Source organism: Camelina sativa, chromosome 15 (genome assembly GCF_000633955.1).
Source record: "Camelina sativa cultivar DH55 chromosome 15, Cs, whole genome shotgun sequence".
NCBI classification, from domain to species: Eukaryota; Viridiplantae; Streptophyta; class Magnoliopsida; order Brassicales; family Brassicaceae; genus Camelina; species Camelina sativa.
This window is the reverse complement of record NC_025699.1, coordinates 3,365,517-3,387,738: the sequence shown is the minus strand read 5'-3', so window position 1 is coordinate 3,387,738 and position 22,222 is coordinate 3,365,517. Positions and strand designations below refer to the sequence as shown.

The following is a 22,222-nucleotide window of genomic DNA, read 5'->3' as shown; positions in this document are numbered from 1 at the left end:
TAATATAAGTCTGATGATCATAAAAAAAATTCATGTCACAAGAGATGATTAATTAGTGAAAACACACAACAATACCTTTGGTGGCTTGAAAGGGTAATCTGGAGGAAAGCGAATGGTGACCATAAATACTCCTCCGGCATACGGACTGTCATGGGGTCCCATGATAGTTGCTTGCCAATGAAACATGTCTTCACCCACAGGACCTAATCAAAGAATGAAGACGTTACAATATTTCGTCATCAACTCACACAACAAAACAAAACATAAAGGAATCAATCTAGATTACCTGCGCTACAGTTTGAAGGAGGATCTCTTTGCAGATCCGTGAGCTCTCTCGCAATACGACGATTAGCCATGATCTCAGACACGTAAAACTTGCAAAAACTGCAACAAGACAAGGCAACGCAATGAGTATTTATCGAGAGAAGAGGAGAAAACTTAAAACAATTCAACTAATTAACAACACATAAAAGATCATAGAGGAAGAGCATGATTCCCAAACAAACAACACAGACGCAGGTAACGTAGGAGATCAGAAACCCTAACTAACTAACAAGTTACAAGTATTGCGAAACCAGAAAACAGAGAGAGCAAGGTTCGAGAGATAATCAGTTAGGGTTCGAGAGATGAGTACCACAACCGAAGCTTCTTTGACGGGCACTGACGAGAGAAGAGAATCTAAAAAATACGGAATGCAGCGAGCGAGCGAGAGAGATAAAGGGAGAGGGTCTCCTTGTGTTTATTAATATAGCCAGAGAATCTAAAAGAGTCAGTCTGGAACCTTCTAATTCTCATGCCAAATATGTTTATTTTCTAAAGTCATATTTTCTAAAGTCATATTAATATATCAGCATATATATATATATATATATATATATATATATATATGTAAAATTACATTATTATTAATTTATTCAAAAAAATATTATCTTATTATCTTATCGAATTTTGCTATTTTTTACACTGGCCCACTTCAATTGATAGAGTAAAAATTATTAATTTATAAAATATTAATTTATAGAGGTTTTACTGTACGTAGATTTTTTAAAACAAAAATACTTAGAAAAACCAAAAACGTTAGTTAAATTCAAAAATTTTTAAAAAACAGTTTAAATAGAAAATAATTGCAAAATTATTTATAAAAACCATTAAAAAAACTAATAGAAGTGTTAAAATTAACATTAAGTGAAAATCGATTGAGTGAAAATCGATTAAGTAAAATTAACAGAGGAATAGGATGAAAATCAATCTACGAACACGAGGATTTCCTCCGATCAATCTTGCGAATAGATTCTGAGATGAAGAATGACTTTGTTGTGGAGAGTGGCTTACTTCATGGATGGCTCCACAGTCTTACAGCGGCGATCAAACAATATTCCATAACTTGTTCGAGAAGAAACTGTATTTAAAAAGAAGATACAAAGTAAGATAATGTTTTTTTGTTTTCCTTGAGAATTTAAAGACGAGGAATTTTGCACATCATCATCATCCACATTTCAGAGTCTATTGATCATTCTTCTCAGCATTCATGGGGAAAGATGAAGCTCATCCTCAAGATTCAATTAAGAAATCTTCAAATGTGACTGTAATTGCTGACAATCATGTGATGCATACGTCCTCTGTCATGAGTGGACCAGACAATCCAAACATGGCGTTTGCGGTGGTTGCAACCAAGTGAGGAGGAAACAAGAGAGTAAAAAAAGTAGACCCATCGAAATAAATAATAAGCTAATAGTGATCAGAACAGAAGAAGAGTAGGTTACAGCTAAGTTTTACGATTACAATCGCATGATACCGTCTGCAGTGTCTTTTTTAATAAGTTTTATATATACATTTACATGCGCAATAACAGAGTCCCATTGCTTGTCTCGATCGAGACCAGACAACATTTGTCTTATCAACCCATTGCGTACTTTTGTGTCCAGCTTCTCGCAGTCGACTCGTACTTGGATCTATCTGTCTTGTATATATTAGCAATCTCCGGCACAAGAGAATCATCAGGGTTTGGGTCAGTCAGCAGCGAGCAAAAATACAACAAAACCTGATTTCCATAGCATCAACCACTCGCGTTCAAAATACGAACATAAGTGTGTTTAAATGGTAGTAGGGTAGGGATACAAACAAAACACAAACCTTGGATATGGTAATAGCGGGAGTCCATTGCTTTTTCAGGTTATCAACGCATATGCTTCCATTCCTATCGATGTTTGGGTGNTCTCAATAATTTTTATTTTCACAAAACCAAAAGAAAAAAAAATCAAAAGAGCTGAGAGCAAAAAAAAAAAAAAAAAAAAAAAAAAAAAAAAAAACCCAATGATCTTAAGAATGTCTCATTCTGCAACAGAACAGAACAAACACCTTTGGTGGGTCGTAAGGATAATTAGGAGGAAAATGAATGGAAACAAAAAATACTCCTCCGGCATAAGGGCTTTCAGTGGATCCCATGATAGTTGCTTGCCAATGAAACATGTCCTCAGCCACTGGACCTAAAAAATACAATGTGACAGCAAAGTTAGATCAGTAGAGAACATATTAACAAGAGGTACAAGACGAGAGATACTTGACATAAACTGAGCTCTGGAGACATGAAATGAAAGCTTTTACCAAAAAGAACTCTCAGAAGCAAAATATGGATTCGGTGAATGAAAGTTTTATTATATAAAACCTAACATCAAACTGATGAAATATTAACCAATCTAGTTCAGTGAGTCTCCAGTGCGAAATTAATGGTTTAGAGAAGTGAGAGGTTTTACCTGCGCTGCAATGTGAAGGAGGATCCTTGTGCAGATCCTTGAGCTCCTTCAAAATCCGCTTCGAAGCCGAACCCATGCGTCAGACACAACCAAAACTGCGGACACAAGAGATCAGTGAGTAGTCAGACGAAGATTCCGAACCAAACAGCACAAATAGTAAGTGATCAGAAAAACCTGAAAGCTAATCCTAAGGAAATTTAGTGGTTTTACCAGAGAGAGAGATGGTAGAATTGGATTACAGCTTCTCTTCAACTCCTAGTTTTGTCTCTTTATTATAGTCAGAGAGAATCCAAACAAGTCAGTCATGAGTCTCTGTCAGCACGCTGACCTATATTTATTTATGGGTAATATTGCATTTTAGTTCGTTTTTGTAACTTAATTAGCATTTTAGTACATGCACTATTCAAAAGTAGTGTAATTGAAACCCTCATCGTGAATGGTTCAAAATCCAAATCACAAGAGTCCTTTTTTTTGGATGATTGAAAAATTGAATAAAATAAAAAAAAAACCAAACCGGAAACTAATCGCACACTTAAAATTAAAACCAAACTAACAGCTACAAACCATTCATGGTGAGGGTTTCAATTACACTACTTTTCCTGATAATGTTTGGAACAAATTATGCAGTCAGACATGATAATAGAACTAGGAAAACGGTTTATTATAAAGAAGAAGAAGAAGAAGAAGAAGAAGAAGAAGAAGAAGAAGAAGAAGAAGAAGAAGAAGGAAAAGCAAAATAAATAATGATTTGAGAAAAGAAAAAAAAAACCAATCTAAACCGGGCTATCAGAGCTTCTAATCATTTCAGGCGAGGAGGCTCTGTTACCAGAACCAGGACCAGAACCTGTAGGTCGAATCTCCTCAATCATGTTAACCACTTCCTCCATTGAAGGCCTAGTATCTGGATGCTTTGACACACAAGCCATTGCTATCTGCAACATCTGCACCATCTCTTCCTCCACGTTGTGTTGCTGTTTGATGAGCTCTACGTCAAACACTTCTCCAGTCCACTCCTCTCTCACCACTGACTGCACCCACTTGGGCAGATCCACCACTTCCTCATGCCCTGTCGTCTTCCCTGCTGCTTTCCCTGTCAGCATTTCTAGCAACAGTACACCAAAGCTGTACACGTCGGATTTCTTAGTATGTTTCCGGGTTTCTATGGCCTCCGGTGCTCTGTAACCTAAGCTTCTTGATGGGATCAAGGTGTGGTGGCTCATCAGTGGTGCTATACCAAAATCGGAGACACAGACATGAAGGTCTTGGGTTAAGAGGACGTTTGGTGATTTGATGTTTCCATGGAGAAGTTTAGCACCAGCTGCTGAATGGATGTGAGAAATTCCTCTTGCAGCTCCCAAACAGATCCTTAACCTTGTTTCCCAGTCCAGCGCTGCTCTTCCTCCCTCGTTGTGTCCTGCAATGAATTCATCTAAAAATGTTACTTCAAAGCCGCTTTCTTTATAATCTTTTGAATAACATGTGAAACATCATATTACCATGAAGCAGCATGGAGAAGTTGCCCCCTTGGTAGTAATCATACACGAGTAATTTCTCATCTTTTGAGAAGTAATAAGCACGGAGAGGAGCTACATTCTCGTGTGGACTGATCCTTCCCACGGCTTCCATCTGCTGCTCAAACTCCCGTTTCCCAGCTGCTACTTCTTTCAGCCGCTTCACCACTACAGTGGTTCCTTCCTCTAAGATGGCCTTATACGTTGTCCCATAGCTTCCTTTCCCTAAAACTTCAGCTGAGGCTCTGAGCAAGTCCTCAAGATCAAAGTTATATGAACTTCCTTCAAAGAAGACCAGCTTGTTCTTCTCTGCCTCTTGCACACCACTCCCAAACTCCTCTGCCTTGTTGTCACTCCTCCCGGGTTTAGCTTTTGGCACAGCAGTGCCTTCTTGCCCGCCATTTTTTTTCTTGGAACAGCACAGGGTTATGATGGCAAGAAGGATAAACAACAGAATTGAACCTCCAACTGCAATGCCTACAATAGCTCCAGTGGAGAGACCTTTTTTGTTTGTATCGTTTGGAACAGGGGCGGTTGTTGGTGTAGTCGGGGAAGGAGATGGTGCAGTGGTGTTCTCTGGGCATGGAGTAAGAGGAGCACCACATAAAAGACTATTCCCTTGAAACGATGACGCTGGGAAGGACTTGACAGAAGAAGGAACTGACCCGTTGAGGTTATTGAAGCTCAAGTTCAAGTATTTCAGGCGAGGAGGTAGGTTAGGAATTGGCCCACTAAGAGAATTGTTTTGTAGGCTGAGATCAGTGAGGTGGGTAAGGTTTTGTAAACTGGCCGGAATGTTTCCCGTTAGCGAGTTGGCAGAGAGATCAAGATTAACAAGGCGATGGGAAAGAGTGGGAGGGATAGTACCAGAGAAGTTGTTGTCATGAAAGTAGAGTGATCGGATAAACGGAAGAGAAAGAATGACAGATGGAATGTTCCCTTGAAGATAGTTGGATCTAAGGCTAATGATCCTGAGGGCATCAAGCTTCTCAAATGTTTTCTCTGGTAAAGGTCCATAAAGACCAGATCCAGGCAAACGAAGTGCGGTTACACGAGCATTGTTCTTGGAACAGGTGATGCCGGTCCAAGAATCACAGATTGGGATTGAGGAGTTCCAGTTGAGTTTGCGACTGTGAGGAACAAGAGACGCAAACTCAAGAAGTGCTTGCTTGTCTGACTCAATGTCTGCAGACAAACAACGGGAAACAAAAGGCGAGACCAAAAGAAAAAGGAAGGCCGCAACAATCTTCATCATCATCATCAATCAGTCCTTTTTTGTTATAATACTCTCAGGCTCATTCACATCAAAGCTTTCTCATTCAAAACTGCAAGAGAACACAAAACACATCATGTTAGGGTTTCCAGAGCCAAGAAGGACACCGACACATCATCACAGGATAATGGAAAGCTTCCTTAATAATAATGACAAATAAGGAACTTCTCCATAAGTGAAAAAAGCAAAAACCTATTGGACGACTTGTGTCTCACGAACCATAATGTGGAATGACGATAAATCCAATGCAACACTTATTCAATTATCAATCAAAATCAGAACTTTCGGAAGGTTTTTATGCACAATGTGAAGAATTCTCATGGGTTATATGAAATCTCTAAAAACCCAAATTACGAAAGTTACTAAATTTAGAATCGATTATGTAAGCCCAGATCTGTAAAATCTACAAGATTAGAAAACTAGGGTTTATTCAGCTAAACCAAAACAGAGAAACTAAAATTGAAAACGAAGAAAACTTAAGCTAAACAAGAAGAAAACAATAAGATCGAAAGTGAGAGAGAGAGAGAGACCTTTGAGGTGAGTTCAGACGAGAAGCGTGAAGGGCATTGGAAGAAGAAGCTGATCGTAGAAGAAGATGAGAGTGAGAGAGTGGAATAAATGCAAAGGAAAGGGGGGGATTGGGTTGTAGTGGAGAAATCACTTTTTTTTTTTTAACAACGGCATTTCGTGAAGAAGAAGATTGAGCAAAAAGCAGAAAAGAGTGAGGAATCTGGAATCGCCATTGATGCAGATTCAGTGACAAAGTGATAAAACAGTCAGAAGAGAGAGAGTGTGTTTTAGAGATTTAGCTTAACAAAAAACGTTGGTGGGGGGGGTTATCTGGGGAAGAAGAGAGATGGAAGCTTCGGCGTGACGCCAACGGAGAGAAACGTAAATCTCGATGTTTCGGTTTCAGATTCCAAATCTCTCTTCTTCTTCTTCTTCTCTCTCTCTCTCTGTTGTTACTCCGATTTGCTTTTTGTTTTGCTCTTTTGGTTGGCTTAATGCCTCTCCTCCTTTGGGCTTTGACTCTCTTCCGATTTTTTAGATTTTTTTAATTTACTCAGCCAAATTTTATTTTGTCCTTTTGTTAATTTCTCTTCTCTTTTGTTTTGTTTTATTCTTTCTCAACGAATTAGTATATACTTTTATTAAAGGGCAATTACTGAAACTTCCCTACATTTAAATTCTCTTTAAAACCGACTAGTAATAATTTTCGTATTGAATGAGTCAGTCAGATGATTAATTAAATATATTGCCTTCTTAATGACAATTTTTTAAAAAAATTCTAATGTGAAAATATGCAACTTATATTAATTATTGGATAATTCTGATTCTCTTTATAATGCGGTGATAAGAATATTTCAAGATTGTTTTTTTTTATAAAAAAGATGGGTAAGGGAAGCAACAAAAGTAGGGGAATATTTAACAGATTAGTATGCTGCAAATTGAGCTTACTTTATTTAATGATACTACTATTTTAATTCGGGTATCTTTCTTAAAAATGGACCCCTGGATGGGGAGAAGTTTGGTATGTGACATAAATGAGGGTATTTATAAGGGGTGTGTATCATTATAAAATACAAACAAAAATACAAAATTTGAAAATCTTCTTATTAATATTGTACTGGTATCAAATATGACATGAATTGAAAGTCAATTTCTAGAATTATTTTTTTCTTTTTCTTTTTCAAAACACTACTACTGGCTCTTTTGTTGGTTGAACTTCGCTGTCACACATTATTAACTCAGCTCTGTCATTGATTCACGTTAGGCGCGTGAATCTCTCTCTCTGTCTCTTTCCTCTTTCACATTCTAATTGTTTCGTTCAAGATCCTTGTTTACATGATAAATTCAATATTACATTTACGTTACCATCTCTTCAAATATTATTATAACTACTACCCTCTGTTTCACAAAGAGTGTCATTCTGAAGAATTTTCCTTATTTCACAAAGACTGTCACTTTACAATTCCAATGTATTTTTTACATTAAATTTTCTAATTTACCTTTTATCCCAAAGTTCATTTTCATTGAATTTAAACCATTAGTCACTTATTAAATAGGGGTAAACATGTATAATTCTATCTTTCCTTAATTTGTGTGCATTGTGTCAAAATGACACTTTTTGTGAAACAGAGGGAATAGTAAGTTACAAACCTCACTCAAGAAAACCAATAAATCAAGAATCAGTAACCAAAGAACCAAGAACCACTAGACACTTATATCTCAATACCTCCGTCTTTCCACCATTGACAAGCAAACAAACTGTGTAAGATAAATTAAAAAAAAAAAAAAGAGAGAAATGCGGTTTTAGAAAAGAAAAAAAAAAGTTGTTTACTTGTGGTGTGTGTGTGTGTGTGTTAGAGTGGGGCAAAGGGCTCTGGAAGCAGCTCGAATCCTCCATTGTCAAATATGAGTCCGTGATCTGGCGACCGGTCATCAATGCTATGCAACCAGTTTGTGTTCTTTACGTCTTCTTTCAACAACAATGCATCATACCTCGAGCTTTCATACATGTCCATGTCGCTCAATTTCCCCATCAGTCTTCTACCCTCATTTGCTTCATTCCCGTTCTCTGTCCCGTTGCTGCTGATAGACTCCGAATGATTATTCCCTGAACGGATTGGCTGGATCTTGGATGAGGCTGGTCTGATGCTCTGAGGAAATAGCGTTGTTGTTGATAGTGCGCAACCATTGGTCTTCCCGCTTCTTATGTCCTACACACCATCAAACATGTTGAGATATTTAAAGCATGGTACCTACTTGCGCGCCTACTGAGAAAAGATATATACGTACCATGTGCCTAATGGCCATATCCAGTGAACTTTTTGAGAATGACCTGCCAAGTCCGTTGTTATTATTGTCTGTGACAGCAGTTGACGAGGTCCTCACAGTTCTCCGTGAAGTTACCTCAGAAACGTTTGAAATCCTTCGGGGCTCTGGTGCATCTGTAAGATGCTGCCTATTACCACCAAAACGGCCATTTCCTTGGGTCTCCGAGATTCTTCCTCTCGTCACAATAGGAGATGAATTCCTTCTTGTGATTGGACCTTTGGGTTCTGGACTTGCCTTTGCCGTGCTGCCACCTGTGCCTGGCCTGGACCTGCCAGCTGATATTGGTCTGTCCGGGAGAGTTGTTCTGAGGTTAGGTGGGGTATCAAGAGTAAAGTCTGGTAGCACAATTGGCTGTTGCGGGGTAGTTCTAACTCTAGGTCCAGGAGAGCTTGGCCTAGACAATGAAGGTGCACTACGACCATTTGATGCAGCACGTCCACTTGAAATATTGGATCCTGGAGTTGCAGACACCGAGGTTGATGGGCTGCGACGGGTAGGGGTTGAAGGACGTGAATTTGGTCTAGAAGCAATTATATTTGGGGAGTTTGCTGAGAGCTGTGGTCTAGAAGTTGGAGTTGATGGTCTTGAGCTCAGGGACGGTCTGGCCTTGTCCATGGATGAACTAGATGACCCAGGACGGATTCTCGAAGGAGTTGAGGCCCGTGATGCCGAAGAAGTACGGGTGGGAGTGGAAGGTCTAGCTGAAGATGAAGAACGGGAACTCGGGGATGAAGGTCTGATGTAGGACGAGACTGAAGCAGAACTAGTGTTCAAGATGGAAGATGGTGAACGGCCTGAAGTAAATGAGCTGTATTGCGAGGTGGAAACGGACGGGCGAGTCACTGAGCTACTTCTAGCAGGACGTGAGGAATGGTAACTGGTCTCTGACTGCGAAACTGAAAGCTGAACAAGGAAAATAACAGCATTGGTTTATTGGTTTATGAATAAGGTAATGCAGTTGTATGAATCAGGAAGTTATGAAGACCAAACAAAGAAGGCAAAGTTTCAGAAGCTCTTGAATGTGTCATCAAGAACCAGAAGGGAGAAAAAGGAAAACTCAATGAAGAAAGTTTGTACCCTTGATGCCTTTGAAGCAGAACTGGCTCTAGCGGAAGATGTAAGCTTTGGAGCTGCCAATGATGAATGAGAATCGTTTCCAAGAGGTGTTCCAGGAGGAGTAAGAAGCCTAGCGATAACATAAATGAGCCAAGAGATGAAAAAAGAGTCAGTTCCTATACATAATTTAACCTTCCCAACAGAAAAGTGGACACTCCCAAGTGCAGGGTAACCAAAAAGATCAGCAATTTCTAATTACAGAGTGGGCAACTATTCGATAGGAAGCACAAAGATATGCAAAGAGAGAGACAGAGTAATCAGCAGAAACATACCAATCATAATCATTTTTTCCACCTTCAGCGGAAGACAAGAGATCATCACCTTTGCCTCTAGGAGCTGGTTTGGATCCGACCGAGAGTCTCCCAAGTTTTGCAGAAACTGTAGACAAAAAATGTCGTGTGCAGAGATATATTAGTGTCAAATTTAAGAAACAGATCAGAAGTGATGAAGTAGTAGAACAAGAGATCCAGCAAAAAACTTCATTGGTCCCAAAAAAAGAAAAGTACTTTTGTTAGAGATGGCACTGTCTCTCAACAAATCACTATAACCGAGAGAAAAGCAAAGAGATCGAATCTAGAAGACGAAGACAGTTTGAAAGAGTGAACATCGTTTTCGTCTCTGAATCTGACAACTGTGTCTCGTAGCAACAAATTCGAAGATCCCCAGATTTTTATTTTTATATATTTATAAATTTACAAATTTTGACTAGTCACAACGAACTCAAAAAAAAAGAGAGGGCAAAATTGGAACGAACCGTCGGGTAATTCGTCGGAGGAAGCCAATGGGAAAGAGCGACGGATCTTTGAGAAGAGATCCAGATTCTCATCGGATTCTCTCGCGAAACCGTTTTGAGATATGTTGTTGTGATTGCTGCCTCCTCTACGAAACTGAGAGATCGCCGGAATATTCCTCCCACCGGAAAGAGATTCTCTTAGATTCCTATTCATTGTCGTCGGAGGAGAGAGAGAGAGAGAGAGAGAGAGGCAAGCAAAAAAACGAAAGAAGCAGTCGAGGCTGTATGTGAAGGAGTTTGCTTACAAATTACGCCATTAGAGAAGAAAAAAAGAGAAAGAGAGAAGGAGAGAGAGATTCAGATCTACTAGTAAAAATGTATAATTGTTGTCACTTCCAAGTTGGTGAGGGATATGTTGTAACCATCTAATGTTATCACGATGCATGTTCATCTTCTTCTTTTTTCCTCATCAATCAATCATACTCCCTTTTTTATATTTCTTTTTATAAAAACTATATAATATAAAATATTTATGAGGCGGAGATGTGAAGGTAGTTTCCTTATTTCTTAGTAATATAATAGTAAGTTTTTTTTTTATGAATGTGTATGAGTTAGACCCCACGTGCTCTTCTCTTTCTTTATTTGTAAATTTTTTTAAGAAGTTGATATTTTAACCAAAATCATTTTGTTATTACAGGTGACGTACTATTTCCGGAAACCTACCAAACAAAAAACCCAAAATTTACCGTATTGTTGTGTTAGTAACCGTTAACAAACAACCATAGTACTAGTAGATTGCTTACCTTATCTCACTTTGGCAAATCGTAACAACATATTTTTATTATTTTTAAACAAACATATATTTATATTTATTTTGTTTTCCTTATCGGAATTATGGACAAAGACGGCTCGGGCTCGACCCCCATTTACTCCCATGTTTTCCTTGTTTTTTATAGGCTGAAAACGATACCTCCTTTGTTCTTTATTGGGCCTACTTCACACTCCTTCCGGCCCATCATACTCCCCGCTACACATGACTTGTCTCTGTAATATAGATAAGAGATAGCAACCCCTTAAAACGGTGACCTTTTGAAACGATGACGTTTTAACTACCCCTCCTTCTAATTGGCTTTCTTTCCGATACCGACCTCAATTTCCGGTTATTCATTCGCCGGTTTTCTCTACCGAATATCGCAATCCTCCCAATCCCTTTGGACAGCGACGTCAAGAACGTTCTTCCACCGTTATTATTACCAGATTTCTCTATCATCTCGTGTTTCATCAAATTGTGTTCTTTCTCTAACTCACTCACTCTCACTCTCATCCTCGATATCTCCAGTTTCAGATCTCTGTTCTCTCTTCTCAACGATGCATACGTGTCTCTTGGCGAAACCGCTCTGCTTTGTACCCCTGACGACAGAACCCACGACGACGACCCTTCTTCTGATTCTCCCGACAGAGCTTTCTTTAGTCGCATCTGTTCCGAGTAAAGCACTCGAACCACCATTTGTACTGGAAGCCGATCGTTTTGTGCCACGTGGTTGCTTGCTTCTTCTGAGAGTTTGTTGCAGTTAACGAATTTGCAAAGCTTCTTGCTTTCTTCTTCTGTCAATAACGGATGAGCCTAATTTTCCATATTTGATTATTAGTTTGAGATGTTTTCTAAAACATAGAGAAGACAATTACTTTTTATTTACCTTGAGATACATATCGATGGCTCTGTAGATCCCGTCGTCTATGATACGTGCATGTTCGGGTAATGTCTCTATAATGGCCGTGAACTTGTGTAGATTCAGGTATGGATCCGGTGCGATCTCAGCCAAGTAAGCATCCATGAGCCGTCCCACTTTTAGCAACGAACTGTACTGTCCTGTGGAATCAGAGTCGTAACCACATTCCTCATCTTCTTCCTCGATCCTCTCAAGAAAGAATGTGAGTATCCTATGGACAGTATCCACATCATAAAGTGAATCGTCGTTTTCGACAGATGGTATAAGAAGGTCATCGAGAGACGCGGTCTCTAGCTGATGCCCGATTCTATGTTCTAACTCGAGCCTGCAAGAGATCTCTATATCTATTATAGTTCCAACCTTTAGCATCCCAAAGAGGAAACTGAGAGGTATAATTGAGAAAGAATAAGATCCTTTTTGTTCATTCGGCAAAAGTGTAACCACGGCTTCAACTATTTTCCTCTGCTCCTCGCAGTTTCGGTTGATGATACCTTTTACTGATGCTTTAGCGTAATGCACAAGAGAAGCGACGATACTCTCTGACCTTACGCCTAATCTCGCCATTGCTGATACAACTCGGGAGTAGTAATCAATCCCGAGAGCAGAGAGTTCTTCGGTCAACAGCTCGAGACAATCTCTTCCCTTGAGCTCCTCTGACAAACCTGATACTAACTGTTTTCTATAAGCGTTCATGGCGATTGCCTCCACGCACCTGTTAGGGATTTCAAACGTTTCAGCCATCTCTTGCGTCTGACAAGAACAGAGTACTTGGACAGATTCGTGGAGACTGCGGAAAAAGATCTTGTCGTGGTAATTCTCGGCTAGGAAGATCAGATTCTCTTCTTTATAGTCGTCAGTCATCTCAAGATAACCAGCAGCGCAACGGAGAGCAACAACGTTGAAGGCAGTGATGTCGAAGACAATACCGTAACAGAACTTTATGGCGAGTTCAAACGTCGTAGGTCCACCAGGGAAATCTCTGAGCTCGATGGTGGAAGAAGAGTCCTTGAGTTCTCTCACCTTCTTCCTCATTTTTCCACTCCTAGCTACTAGCGGAAACTGCAATAATGTTTATTGTTTATTTTTTTTCTGATGCCTTCGTTCAAAAATTGTAAAGGGAAGTAATTTCGTCGAACAGTACTAACCTTGTGGAGTAGAAATGATTCCCCATCGACAATAACAGTGATGTCACCCGCAACATCAGAGAATATGCTGCATTTGTCATAAAAATCAATACGTTCATAACATCATCAATCAAGTGAATATATATTTAAAACTAAACAGAGATTACAAAAATGGAAAGGGAAGACAGACCGAGTGGAGAAGGTGGTAGGAACAGAGGAGCGACTGTTACAAGGAGTATAAGAAGGAGAAGAGAGAGATAAAGAAGGGCTGTCTGAAATAGTTCCCATCGTGAATCTCTTTATCTCACTACAGATCGCCGGGATACTCGAGTTTACAGAGAATACTGTCTTGGGATTAACAGATCAATCTCTCTGCTTTGGCTTTGTGTGCGGACAGAGACGCTGCAGCATTCTTAAGAAAGTTACGGAGGAATAAAGATTGTCGAGTGCTCAAGAGGAGAAAAGCTTTGTCTTTATTTAAAAAGCATAACGGGTATAGTGTTACAAAACTTTTAGACCGGGTTAATTCCCGGTTTAAACTTTCATGGACGGACTCGGTCCAACTTTTGGAATTATTAAATTCTTTTTGTACTGAACCAAATTTAAGCTACGTATAACGGCATTGGTCGGACTTTTTGGACTTAGTGCTCACTGCTCAGCCTGATCGGACCGTCTCGTTTCACATGCTAGTCCTTTGTGCATCTTCAGCTACGTGTTCCAAATCCAAATTAACTCATTTAAGGGTGACATATGATTCAGAGCACGTGAGAAAAGCAAAGAGGATGTGGGCACGGAACTCTATAAAGACTCCACTATTGTTGTATCTTGGAATCGTAAACATGCTCTTTATTGCATTCCCATTATATCACACCGGTTTAGAAAAATAACACGCTATTAAACCATAAATAATGTAAAACACTCTACTTCTAACAAAACTCATAATAAGTTTGGTGGAAGTTTGTCCAAACTTGGTCAAGACTTATACCTCTTTTTTAGATACAGAAGAATTGAGAGAATTGGAGTCGCGGTCTTATCAAGACCGACCAGAGTGGAGCAAACAAATAGCAAAGGACAGAGATAAATGATATACTTTTTGGAAAAGATATTTCAGGTTCTCAATTAGTTAATGCATCACTGTGTTTTCTTTTGGTATGTTCTTATTGTACATCTCGTGCTTTTCATGTATATACATGTTTACTAGCCAAAGTTGATGTGTAGTTATATGCACCACAAAATTTAAATACTATCCAAAAGAGTACAGTAACCCGTTGATCAAGTTGTCTACTTGACATAGGATTGGTGGCGCATTGTAGGTTCTATATATTCGCTATATATATATAATTTGTAGTAAATGTGTAATTTTAACTGTTATGGTACAAACAAACAAATCTATTTCATATCAATTTTTTTTTGGTTTATCAAATATCCGAAACTACCTTTTGCAATCGCGCAAAAAATGCGATCTTTTATGACTAATCGTGTTGGTGATGATCATTTGCAACTTGCAAGTGATTGAATATAAAAATATAGAATAGGTGTCTGAATTTGTCAAGCTATTAGATGTTTTGCTTGACTTAAATGCAGAAACAAACGTGAACTCACGAATAAATTCACATGATAAACAATATAATATGTCCACTGCCATATAGTATATAAGAAGAAGACTCGAACCCTAGCATTGTGGACGTTAATTTAATTTTATTACCTAATTATGACTATTTATGGGGATATTTTCAAACTTGAGGGTCTTATTCACAAATTCTTTATTTATGTACTTAAGGAAAAAAAATAAAATTAGAGGGGATATTCGTGTGAAAATGTTTTGGGTTGAATGATTTATCCCAAAGTATCCTCCAAAGTCCAAACCGAGAAGGGATTTGGTCGTCGCAGTAGGGTTCTTCCTTTTTCAAATAATTTCTTCCTTTTCATCACATCTCCTCTTAATTCTTATTCATCTCTTGAAATTTTTTTTTTCTGCTCATGTACGTCCGATCCAATATTTTTCGTGCTCCAATTTTTTCCTCTGCCGGTAAGTTCTGCGATCTCGTTGGCATTGATCTGGGGTTCCTGGTAGAATTATATATATATAATCGTCTAGAATGGTAGATCTAACCTTAAATTTCTGAAATTTGGCTCCCGAATTGTAACCAGGTAATTTAAATTGCTAGAAATCAGAGTTTTTTGAAGAAAAAAAATCCGATTTTTTTGAACGATTCTGTACCAAAAAAAAGGAAGGATTCTGATTTTGCAAATAATGTTGCTTTGTAGTTCTGGGTTTTCTTAAGAGACTTTAGGTTTAGGTTTGGATGATGATGATACTATATCCTTTTCTTAAAGCAAATTTATCTAATGCGTTCATATTGTAGTTAGATGCGTAGGGAAGATAATTATGTGCGTTGTGATCTATGAAACGGGTAATGTTAACAAGGGTATTTATTATGCTTATTGAAAGTTTTATTCTTTACAGTTTGCTAAGTTGAATATTTATTTCTTATGATTTTTATTCAACAGGGAACAGTTACATCCTATTGATGCAGTTTTGATTCCTACAGAGCCTTTGGAGTTTATTTGGTATTATTCCCTTTAATTTATCGAGCGTTTTTCTCAAATCTCTTGTAAGGAGAAAACTTGCTTGAAGAAGATCTTTCAGCATCAAAAAATGATGCATTCAGGCTGCAAACGACTACTTCTGCCGCTTCTATTCTTATTCTTCGTTGTATTCGTTGGGAACACCGCCGGCGCAGATTCTCAATGGGAGGTTTCACATAAAGTTAGAGCTTCACCCCATGAAAACATGGGACGGAATGTTATTGACGGAAGTGGTGTAGAGAAAACCTTACATGACATAGGAATGGGTGACAAGAGAGGCAGTCACAGCAAAGTTTCTGTCTCCACTGTTGCCTTGTTCACCTTGGCAATGGCTGCTGCCACTGGGTTAGGTGCAGTGCCCTTCTTCTTTGTTGAACTTGATCCTCAATGGGCTGGAATATGCAATGGCATGGCGGCTGGTGTTATGTTGGCTGCTAGCTTTGATCTTGTAAAGGAAGGGCAGGAGCATGGCTCTGGTAACTGGGTTGTTATTGGGATTCTAGCCGGTGCTTTGTTCATCTGGCTCTGCAAGAAGGTAAGCAACTGAATGTTTGGCTGTCAGTCATCTAGTTACTTTTCTGTTGTATACTCTTATCAACTGCAGAGTTGTAGAATCTCATAAATGTTTAGACTCACATGCCGAGAAAAACTTGTCTTTTCTCTTGTTTCCTCTTACATTAGCTGCCTGCCAAGTTGTATGAAATTTCAGAATTAAAAACTCACTCATTAAGACTCTGTATTTTGGACAGATTCTTGAACAATATGGTGAAGTTAGCATGCTGGATATTAAAGGTGCAGATGCAACTAAAGTTGTTCTCGTCATAGGAATTATGACACTTCATTCTTTTGGGGAAGGATCTGGGGTTGGTGTATCGTTCGCTGGTTCAAAGGGTTTTAGTCAAGGGCTTCTGGTCACTTTGGCCATAGCTGTCCATAACATTCCAGAAGGGTTGGCTGTTAGCATGGTGCTGGCATCAAGGGGTGTTTCTCCACAAAATGCCATGCTCTGGAGTATAATAACATCCTTACCTCAGGTAATCATATGATGTTCTGTGATTTAATGTCTTTGTTTGCATAACATGTTACTGATTCATTTTGGTATTCTTTACCAGCCTATCGTCGCTGTGCCAGCTTTTTTATGCGCTGATGCGTTTAGCAAGTTTTTGCCTTTTTGCACTGGATTTGCTGCCGGATGCATGATTTGGATGGTTATTGCTGAAGTGCTTCCTGATGCATTTAAGGTGAATTTCATGTCGTGATTTATGAAATCAATTGTTGATGTTCGTATTTGAGAGATATGCGGATTTCACTTAGTATACTGAATTAAATTCTATTCATTGTTACCACAACAGGAAGCGTCTCCGTCGCAAGTGGCATCTGCAGCCACAATATCAGTAGCTTCCATGGAAGCTCTTAGCACTCTTTTCGAGAGTTTCACACATGATTACAAGTAAAACTACGGAATTCAAGTAAAATTTATATGTTGTTCCAATATATTGGTTCTTAAATTCAACTAAGGCTTCATTTTCTCCAATCTGCAGCTCAGAGGATGCCTCTGGCTTCTTCGTTTCACTCCTCTTTGGTCTGGGTCCATTGCTTGGGGGTGTATTTCTGGTTGCATCGGCAGTCACCTTCCGCCTCCAGCACGCCCTTCTCATGGGAGTAGCCTCAGGCATTGCTTTTGTCCTTGGTCTTTGGCGTCCGCTTCAACTACTGGTATCCGCAAAAATGGGATTCATCCCTCTGCTTAGTCTACTTGCAGTTGGAGCTGGACTGAGCCATTTCATTAGCTCGAGCATCCTGAATGTAACTTGTCGAAAAAAGTCCGGGGCAGGCAGTTTAATAAACCCTGTAACCAATTTTCCAACCAGTGTGATAACACTCCAATCATTATTAGCATGTGGAGCGGTTGGGTTCCATGCACTAGCCGAGGGGCTTGCTCTTGGGGTAGCTGCTCCAAATGCTTATGGACTTGGCAGACACATGGTTCTCCCGGTTTCCCTACACGGGCTTCCTAGAGGGACAGCGGTTGCAAGCTGTGTCTTTGGGGCTACTGACAGTTGGCACGCAGCTCTTGCAGCAGCTGCTTTAATAGGATTTGTTGGACCCATATCAGCCATAGGATCCATATTAGCCGGGATAGATTACAGTGGACTGGACCACGTAATGGTGGTGGCATGCGGTGGATTACTGCCCAGCTTCTGGCAGGTGATTAAGAGAGCGGTGAGGTTAGAGAGAAGGAAAGGCAGTGTGGGGATGGTGCTGGGACTAGCGTGTGCTGTTGTGTGTCTGACTTTCACGAGACTCGTGTGCTTGCACACGCCCTACTGCAATTCTGCACCTGAGGCTGTTAGATGATGATTCCTTGTGAACACACACACACACACTCTCTCTTTCATTCCATGTTGTTGTAAGATATGTACTTCATACTCTGGTTTAACTTGTGTCAATAGAAACTTGTTGGATGGTAGGTTGAATGGAAAAGAGAGTGTCTTGTACTGTTAACCTAAATATATATGTTTGGATTGAGATAAAGTAGATGGGGGCTTTCTTTAGCTCTAATCTACTGGAATGTAACAACACTTTTGACCATAGATTGCTTATTTTATTTTTCTTTTGACAATATTGTTTAGTCAAATTTTGCAAGTGGTTCTTGTTTTCTTGACAATCATCATCATCTGTCCAATTACACACAATAAACCCATTATTAGTTGACGCCGTCATAATGAAAGACGCATCATTAGTTACGTAGTCCATTAAAACTGATCAAGTCCTTGTGTTTACTTTGACCTCAACTTTTGTCTACCAACAACAACAAGCGTCACCACGTCATTTGCTTCTACCAGTTTTCCTAGAATAGTACGCAGAGAGCTTTCTCTTACATAAAAGAAGTACAATGTCCGAGAAACAAATCATTCAATTCTCTTATTGAGTTTTATATTCATGGTAGTAGATAAAGAAAACAGCAAACTTGGCCTAACAATGACATCCAAATATTAGGATGGACCTAAAGAAGTTCATCTTATTTATTCCAACACAAACCAGAACTAAAGTCGTATTGCGGAAAATGGTTTCAAACTCAGAGATACCTATGAACGGACGGAAAACACAAGAGGAACTAAAACCTCAAAAAGACTAAGATGAGAGATTCAATCATCCTTCTCTTTCTCTGAAATCTCTGACATCTCTACCTTCTCCTCCACAGACTGTGAACCCGTCATCCTCGCCAATATAACAAACGACATACCTCCAGCAACATTGTTCGCACACCTTAAAACCACTACACCGGTTTTAAACACCAATGGCGGCAACACCTTAGCCAGCAAGAACTCAATCCCATTCAACGTCTGGTACCTCACATTGGCACTCACCCCCATATGCGTTGCCCAAGTCAAAGAATTCAACACAGTAGGCGGCGGTTTGTTCGGCGTTTCGAAACCAGGGTCCATCTTCTTCCTCAGCAAGATCAAACCATTAGAGATAGCTGTTCCAACAAGACCTGCAGCTAATCCCACAGTAGCAAAAACCATTCCTTTGTACACAAGAGTCCCACAACGGTTCATAAGAGTGAAACTACCCTGTTCAAACATATGACTAGATGGACAGTTTCTAAAGATTCCAGGCAAAGTCTGTGAAGCGCCAAGGGTAGTTGCAGTAGGAGCTAACAGATACATGAGTACGAAATTGAGAATCGAACCTACAACGAGAGTGGAGAAAACGAAATCGAGCTCGTTCAATCCAAAGTTAGGTCGTGAAGCCATGTCACCGAGAACACAAGCGCTAAGTCCTACGATCTCTTCCATTAGTACCTTAAAAGGGAATTGAGGATCAGCTGCAACTCGTGATCTCCATCCTTGTAAGAACATCCCAATTGGTCCCCATGGAGACGATTCTTCTCCAGCTTCACCGCCTGAACCACCTCCGTAACCATCTCCTCCTCCGCCGCTTCCGCCGCCGTGATTACCGATGCTTCCTCCACCATCACCGCCTCCGGCGCATGGAACCGCGAGTTTTGGAGATGAGAAATTAGTGTGGAGTGAACAAACCGATCCTTGTCTTGGAAACGAGACTCTAGTCGTCAGATCGCGTGAGAGGTTGATCACTCTAGGCAATCGAACACTGCTCTGATCCGATTTCGCTGATATATGAAGCTTCGCTGCCATAGCCGCCATCTTTATCGAGAATGGACGAAAAGATCTGTGATCCTCTCCGAGAATTCGAAAATGGCTTACTCAAGTGTTTGTGTTTTTGTTGGCTTTGGTGAAATCGAGTGTAACCTGATCATCTACGCTTTAAAACCCTAGTTTTTTTTTTTTTTTACAAACAATCAAAATCAATCGGCCCATTTCACACGTGCGAAACTAAAGCTGTTTCCGAGCTCCCACGTGGCCGCATCACTCAACTACTTCACCAACTTAAAACTAATTTTAGCTGACCACCACCATTGTTGATTTTTTTCTTTTATAGTACTATGTATGATTCACTAATCTTTTGAAAAGTATTAGCATTGAACTTTCAATGTTTTTTAATTAGATGAATGATTCAACTTTTTTCGCCAATATTAATAGCACAAGATGAATAAATCCAAAGAATGTAACTGAATGGTTTACAATGCATCAACCATATCCTAGCGCTATTTTCACTTTCTTTCATTCTTTCGTCTTTAACGTTTTCCTCTACCGACATACAAACAAACAAACTTTTGTCTCGGTATCTAATGCTCTGTTTAGCGTCCTGTTTTCTGGGATCCCATTGCATTAGAATTAAAAGGGGAGACACTACCGCTTGGCCCCATACTGGTGGACTTCAGCAAAGTGAGCTCTCACTGCGTCTTGGTGTAATGACTCATCATCACTCATCCTAAAAGCATAGGTGAACATAAAGTTTGAACCCACTAGTAGACATTTCCACTTTGCTGAAGCTAAAAAAAAACAACCCATAAGCAGTCTCCGATATAATACCTCTCTCTGTTCAATCCTTCTGATAAAATGTTGACTCATGAGACCATCTTAATTACTTCTTCCTTCCACTGCTTTTAAGTTTCTTCTTTGCTTTAATTCCTATGTTCGACTACTACCTGTTCTTTGGAATTCAGATAGTGTCTTTTCTGATTTATAACTTGTTTTCGAAATTTATTTCTCGGTTATAATGTTGATACAGAAAACAGCAAAGTTGACCCTACCAATCGCATACAAGTATTAGACACACACAGAGCAAAACAAATGTCTTTTGCTTTTGTAAGAACGTACGTGTAAAAAGGTTTCAACTCAAGAAGATGCATCTTGTGCCTTATACCTATCAACAACAGTAACAACATAGCAACAAAAAAAGAAACTCTATAAAGAGATTTCAATCATCCTTCTCCTTCTCTGACATCTCTATCTTCTCTTCCACGGACTGTGATCCAGTCATCCTCGCCAACACAACAAACGACATTCCTCCCAAAACATTGTTCACAACCCTCAAAGCTATCACACCTGTCTTAAACACCAATGGCGGCAACGACTTTTCCAGCAAGAACTCAGCACCATTCAACGTTTGGTACCTCACATTGGCGCTCACTCCCATATGCGTTGCCCAAGTCAAAGAATTCAACAGCGTCGGAGGCGGCTTGTTCGGCGTTTCGAAGCTCGGGTCCATTTTCTTCCTTAGCTTAACCAACCCATTAGAGATGGCAGTTCCAACAAGACCTGCAGCTAACCCCACGGTTGCAAAAACCATTCCTTTGTACACAAGAGTCCCAAAACGGTTCATAACAGTGAAGCTACCCTGTTCAAACATATGGCTCGAAGGACAGCTTCTAAAGATTCCAGGAAGTAAATTGGAGGAGCCATGAGATATTGCAGAGGGAGCTAAGAGGTACATGAGTGTGAAATTGAGAATCGAACCTACAACGAGTGTGGAGAAGACGAAGTCTAGCTCGTTCAATCCGAAGTTAGGGCGTGAAGCCATGTCACCAAGCACATTGGCGCTAACTCCAACCAGCATCTCCATTAGTACCTTGAAAGGGAATTGAGAATCAGCTGCAACTCGTGATCTCCATCCTTGTAAGAACATCGCTACTGGTCCCCATGAAGACGATCCTTCTTCTTCTCCTTCACCCCCTAAACCTCCATAACCTCCTCCTCCTCCTCCTCCGGTTCCACCGCCGTGATTACCTATGTTTCCAGCACCACCTCCGGCGCATGGAAATGTTAATTTTGGAGAAGAGGTATTGGTGTAAAGTGAAGAAACCGATCCATTTCGTGGAAACGAGACTTTAGTGGTTGGATCGCGGGAGAGGTTGATCACTCTCGGCAATCGTACACTACTCTGATCCGGTTTCGCTGATAAACGAAGCTTTGCCACCATAGCTGCCATCTCCTGTGTACTCGCGGGAGTGGAGGAAAGATTCGTGATGACCTTGAGAGATCTGAGATCTGAAATCTGAAGATATTTAGAAGGAATCACGAGTCACAATCTAGTGAAAAAAATTGGGAATCTCGTCCTAACTTTCTTAAAATAAAACCTTTTCTTTTCTTACGAAACAAACAATTAAAAATCAGTAGGCGCAAT

General features: G+C 39.8%; 7 protein-coding genes and 1 long non-coding RNA gene across 12 annotated transcripts; 1 reads left to right on the top strand and 7 right to left on the bottom strand.

Moving 5' to 3' along the window:
* On the bottom strand, positions 1,714 to 2,216 carry LOC104745021. The gene is made up of 2 exons (XR_760696.1): positions 2,134 to 2,216; positions 1,714 to 2,041 (listed from the first exon to the last, which is right to left on the bottom strand). It is a non-coding gene; the product is annotated as an uncharacterized LOC104745021 (long non-coding RNA).
* LOC104745020 (ubiquitin-conjugating enzyme E2 11-like) lies at positions 2,317 to 3,049 on the bottom strand. 3 transcript variants are annotated; one of them, XR_760694.2, is made up of 3 exons: positions 2,964 to 3,049; positions 2,754 to 2,848; positions 2,317 to 2,486 (listed from the first exon to the last, which is right to left on the bottom strand). XR_760694.2 is itself a non-coding variant. In XM_019236910.1 (2 exons), exons 1-2 carry the CDS (start codon positions 2,827 to 2,829, stop codon positions 2,320 to 2,322), a joined length of 243 nt encoding a protein of 80 aa, XP_019092455.1. In that variant the 5' UTR covers positions 2,830 to 2,921; the 3' UTR covers positions 2,317 to 2,319. The 3 variants fall into 3 exon arrangements, 1 of the variants encoding a protein (XP_019092455.1); XR_760695.2 differs by having other exon boundaries at positions 2,928 to 3,030; XM_019236910.1 differs by lacking the exon at positions 2,964 to 3,049 and having other exon boundaries at positions 2,754 to 2,921.
* On the bottom strand, positions 3,270 to 6,553 carry LOC104745019 (probable inactive receptor kinase At3g08680). The gene is made up of 3 exons (XM_010466175.2): positions 6,068 to 6,553; positions 4,250 to 5,589; positions 3,270 to 4,167 (listed from the first exon to the last, which is right to left on the bottom strand). Exons 2-3 carry the CDS (start codon positions 5,523 to 5,525, stop codon positions 3,527 to 3,529), a joined length of 1,917 nt encoding a protein of 638 aa, XP_010464477.1. The 5' UTR covers positions 5,526 to 5,589; positions 6,068 to 6,553; the 3' UTR covers positions 3,270 to 3,526.
* Positions 7,613 to 10,697, bottom strand: LOC104745018 (serine/arginine repetitive matrix protein 2-like). Its single transcript, XM_010466174.2, has 5 exons — positions 10,246 to 10,697; positions 9,764 to 9,869; positions 9,453 to 9,561; positions 8,337 to 9,278; positions 7,613 to 8,257 (listed from the first exon to the last, which is right to left on the bottom strand). Exons 1-5 carry the CDS (start codon positions 10,436 to 10,438, stop codon positions 7,901 to 7,903), a joined length of 1,707 nt encoding a protein of 568 aa, XP_010464476.1. The 5' UTR covers positions 10,439 to 10,697; the 3' UTR covers positions 7,613 to 7,900.
* LOC104745017 (putative BTB/POZ domain-containing protein At3g08660) lies at positions 11,047 to 13,536 on the bottom strand. Its single transcript, XM_010466173.2, has 4 exons — positions 13,269 to 13,536; positions 13,100 to 13,166; positions 11,922 to 13,013; positions 11,047 to 11,848 (listed from the first exon to the last, which is right to left on the bottom strand). Exons 1-4 carry the CDS (start codon positions 13,364 to 13,366, stop codon positions 11,330 to 11,332), a joined length of 1,776 nt encoding a protein of 591 aa, XP_010464475.1. The 5' UTR covers positions 13,367 to 13,536; the 3' UTR covers positions 11,047 to 11,329.
* Positions 14,876 to 18,283, top strand: LOC104745016 (putative zinc transporter At3g08650). Of its 3 annotated transcripts, none has more exons than XM_019237373.1 (7): positions 14,876 to 15,107; positions 15,449 to 15,492; positions 15,590 to 16,202; positions 16,417 to 16,701; positions 16,780 to 16,908; positions 17,020 to 17,117; positions 17,209 to 18,025. In XM_019237373.1, the coding sequence occupies exons 3-7, from the start codon at positions 15,738 to 15,740 to the stop codon at positions 18,023 to 18,025; spliced, it is 1,794 nt and encodes a 597-aa protein (XP_019092918.1). In that variant the 5' UTR covers positions 14,876 to 15,107; positions 15,449 to 15,492; positions 15,590 to 15,737. The 3 variants fall into 3 exon arrangements, with proteins under 3 accessions (XP_019092918.1, XP_010464474.1, XP_010464473.1); XM_010466172.2 differs by having other exon boundaries at positions 15,445 to 15,492; XM_010466171.2 differs by lacking the exon at positions 15,449 to 15,492 and having other exon boundaries at positions 14,877 to 15,107; positions 17,209 to 18,283.
* LOC104745015 (protein RETICULATA-RELATED 3, chloroplastic) lies at positions 18,565 to 20,080 on the bottom strand. Its single transcript, XM_010466170.2, has one exon. The coding sequence runs from the start codon at positions 19,837 to 19,839 to the stop codon at positions 18,817 to 18,819; it is 1,023 nt and encodes a 340-aa protein (XP_010464472.1). The 5' UTR covers positions 19,840 to 20,080; the 3' UTR covers positions 18,565 to 18,816.
* On the bottom strand, positions 20,819 to 22,071 carry LOC104745013 (protein RETICULATA-RELATED 2, chloroplastic-like). The gene has a single exon (XM_019237247.1). The coding sequence runs from the start codon at positions 22,025 to 22,027 to the stop codon at positions 21,017 to 21,019; it is 1,011 nt and encodes a 336-aa protein (XP_019092792.1). The 5' UTR covers positions 22,028 to 22,071; the 3' UTR covers positions 20,819 to 21,016.

Coding starts and splice junctions, on each gene's coding strand:
- LOC104745020 (XM_019236910.1), bottom strand. CDS start 2,829: ATGGGTTCGGCTTCGAAGCGGATTTTGAAGGAGCTCAAGGATCTGCAC. Junction 2,487..2,753: donor TCCTTCACATTGCAGCGCAG/GTAAAACCTCTC, acceptor TGTATTTTTTAG/GTCCAGTGGCTGAGGACATG.
- LOC104745019 (XM_010466175.2), bottom strand. CDS start 5,525: ATGATGATGATGAAGATTGTTGCGGCCTTCCTTTTTCTTTTGGTCTCG. Junction 4,168..4,249: donor CTTCTCCATGCTGCTTCATG/GTAATATGATGT, acceptor AATTCATTGCAG/GACACAACGAGGGAGGAAGA.
- LOC104745018 (XM_010466174.2), bottom strand. CDS start 10,438: ATGAATAGGAATCTAAGAGAATCTCTTTCCGGTGGGAGGAATATTCCG. Junction 9,870..10,245: donor CTCCGACGAATTACCCGACG/GTTCGTTCCAAT, acceptor TTTTGTCTACAG/TTTCTGCAAAACTTGGGAGA. Junction 8,258..8,336: donor ATATGGCCATTAGGCACATG/GTACGTATATAT, acceptor GATGGTGTGTAG/GACATAAGAAGCGGGAAGAC.
- LOC104745017 (XM_010466173.2), bottom strand. CDS start 13,366: ATGGGAACTATTTCAGACAGCCCTTCTTTATCTCTCTCTTCTCCTTCT. Junction 13,167..13,268: donor CCTACCACCTTCTCCACTCG/GTCTGTCTTCCC, acceptor TGACAAATGCAG/CATATTCTCTGATGTTGCGG. Junction 11,849..11,921: donor CCATCGATATGTATCTCAAG/GTAAATAAAAAG, acceptor ATGGAAAATTAG/GCTCATCCGTTATTGACAGA.
- LOC104745016 (XM_010466171.2), top strand. CDS start 15,738: ATGATGCATTCAGGCTGCAAACGACTACTTCTGCCGCTTCTATTCTTA. Junction 16,702..16,779: donor TAATAACATCCTTACCTCAG/GTAATCATATGA, acceptor ATTCTTTACCAG/CCTATCGTCGCTGTGCCAGC. Junction 17,118..17,208: donor AGTTTCACACATGATTACAA/GTAAAACTACGG, acceptor TCCAATCTGCAG/CTCAGAGGATGCCTCTGGCT.
- LOC104745015 (XM_010466170.2), bottom strand. CDS start 19,839: ATGGCGGCTATGGCAGCGAAGCTTCATATATCAGCGAAATCGGATCAG.
- LOC104745013 (XM_019237247.1), bottom strand. CDS start 22,027: ATGGCAGCTATGGTGGCAAAGCTTCGTTTATCAGCGAAACCGGATCAG.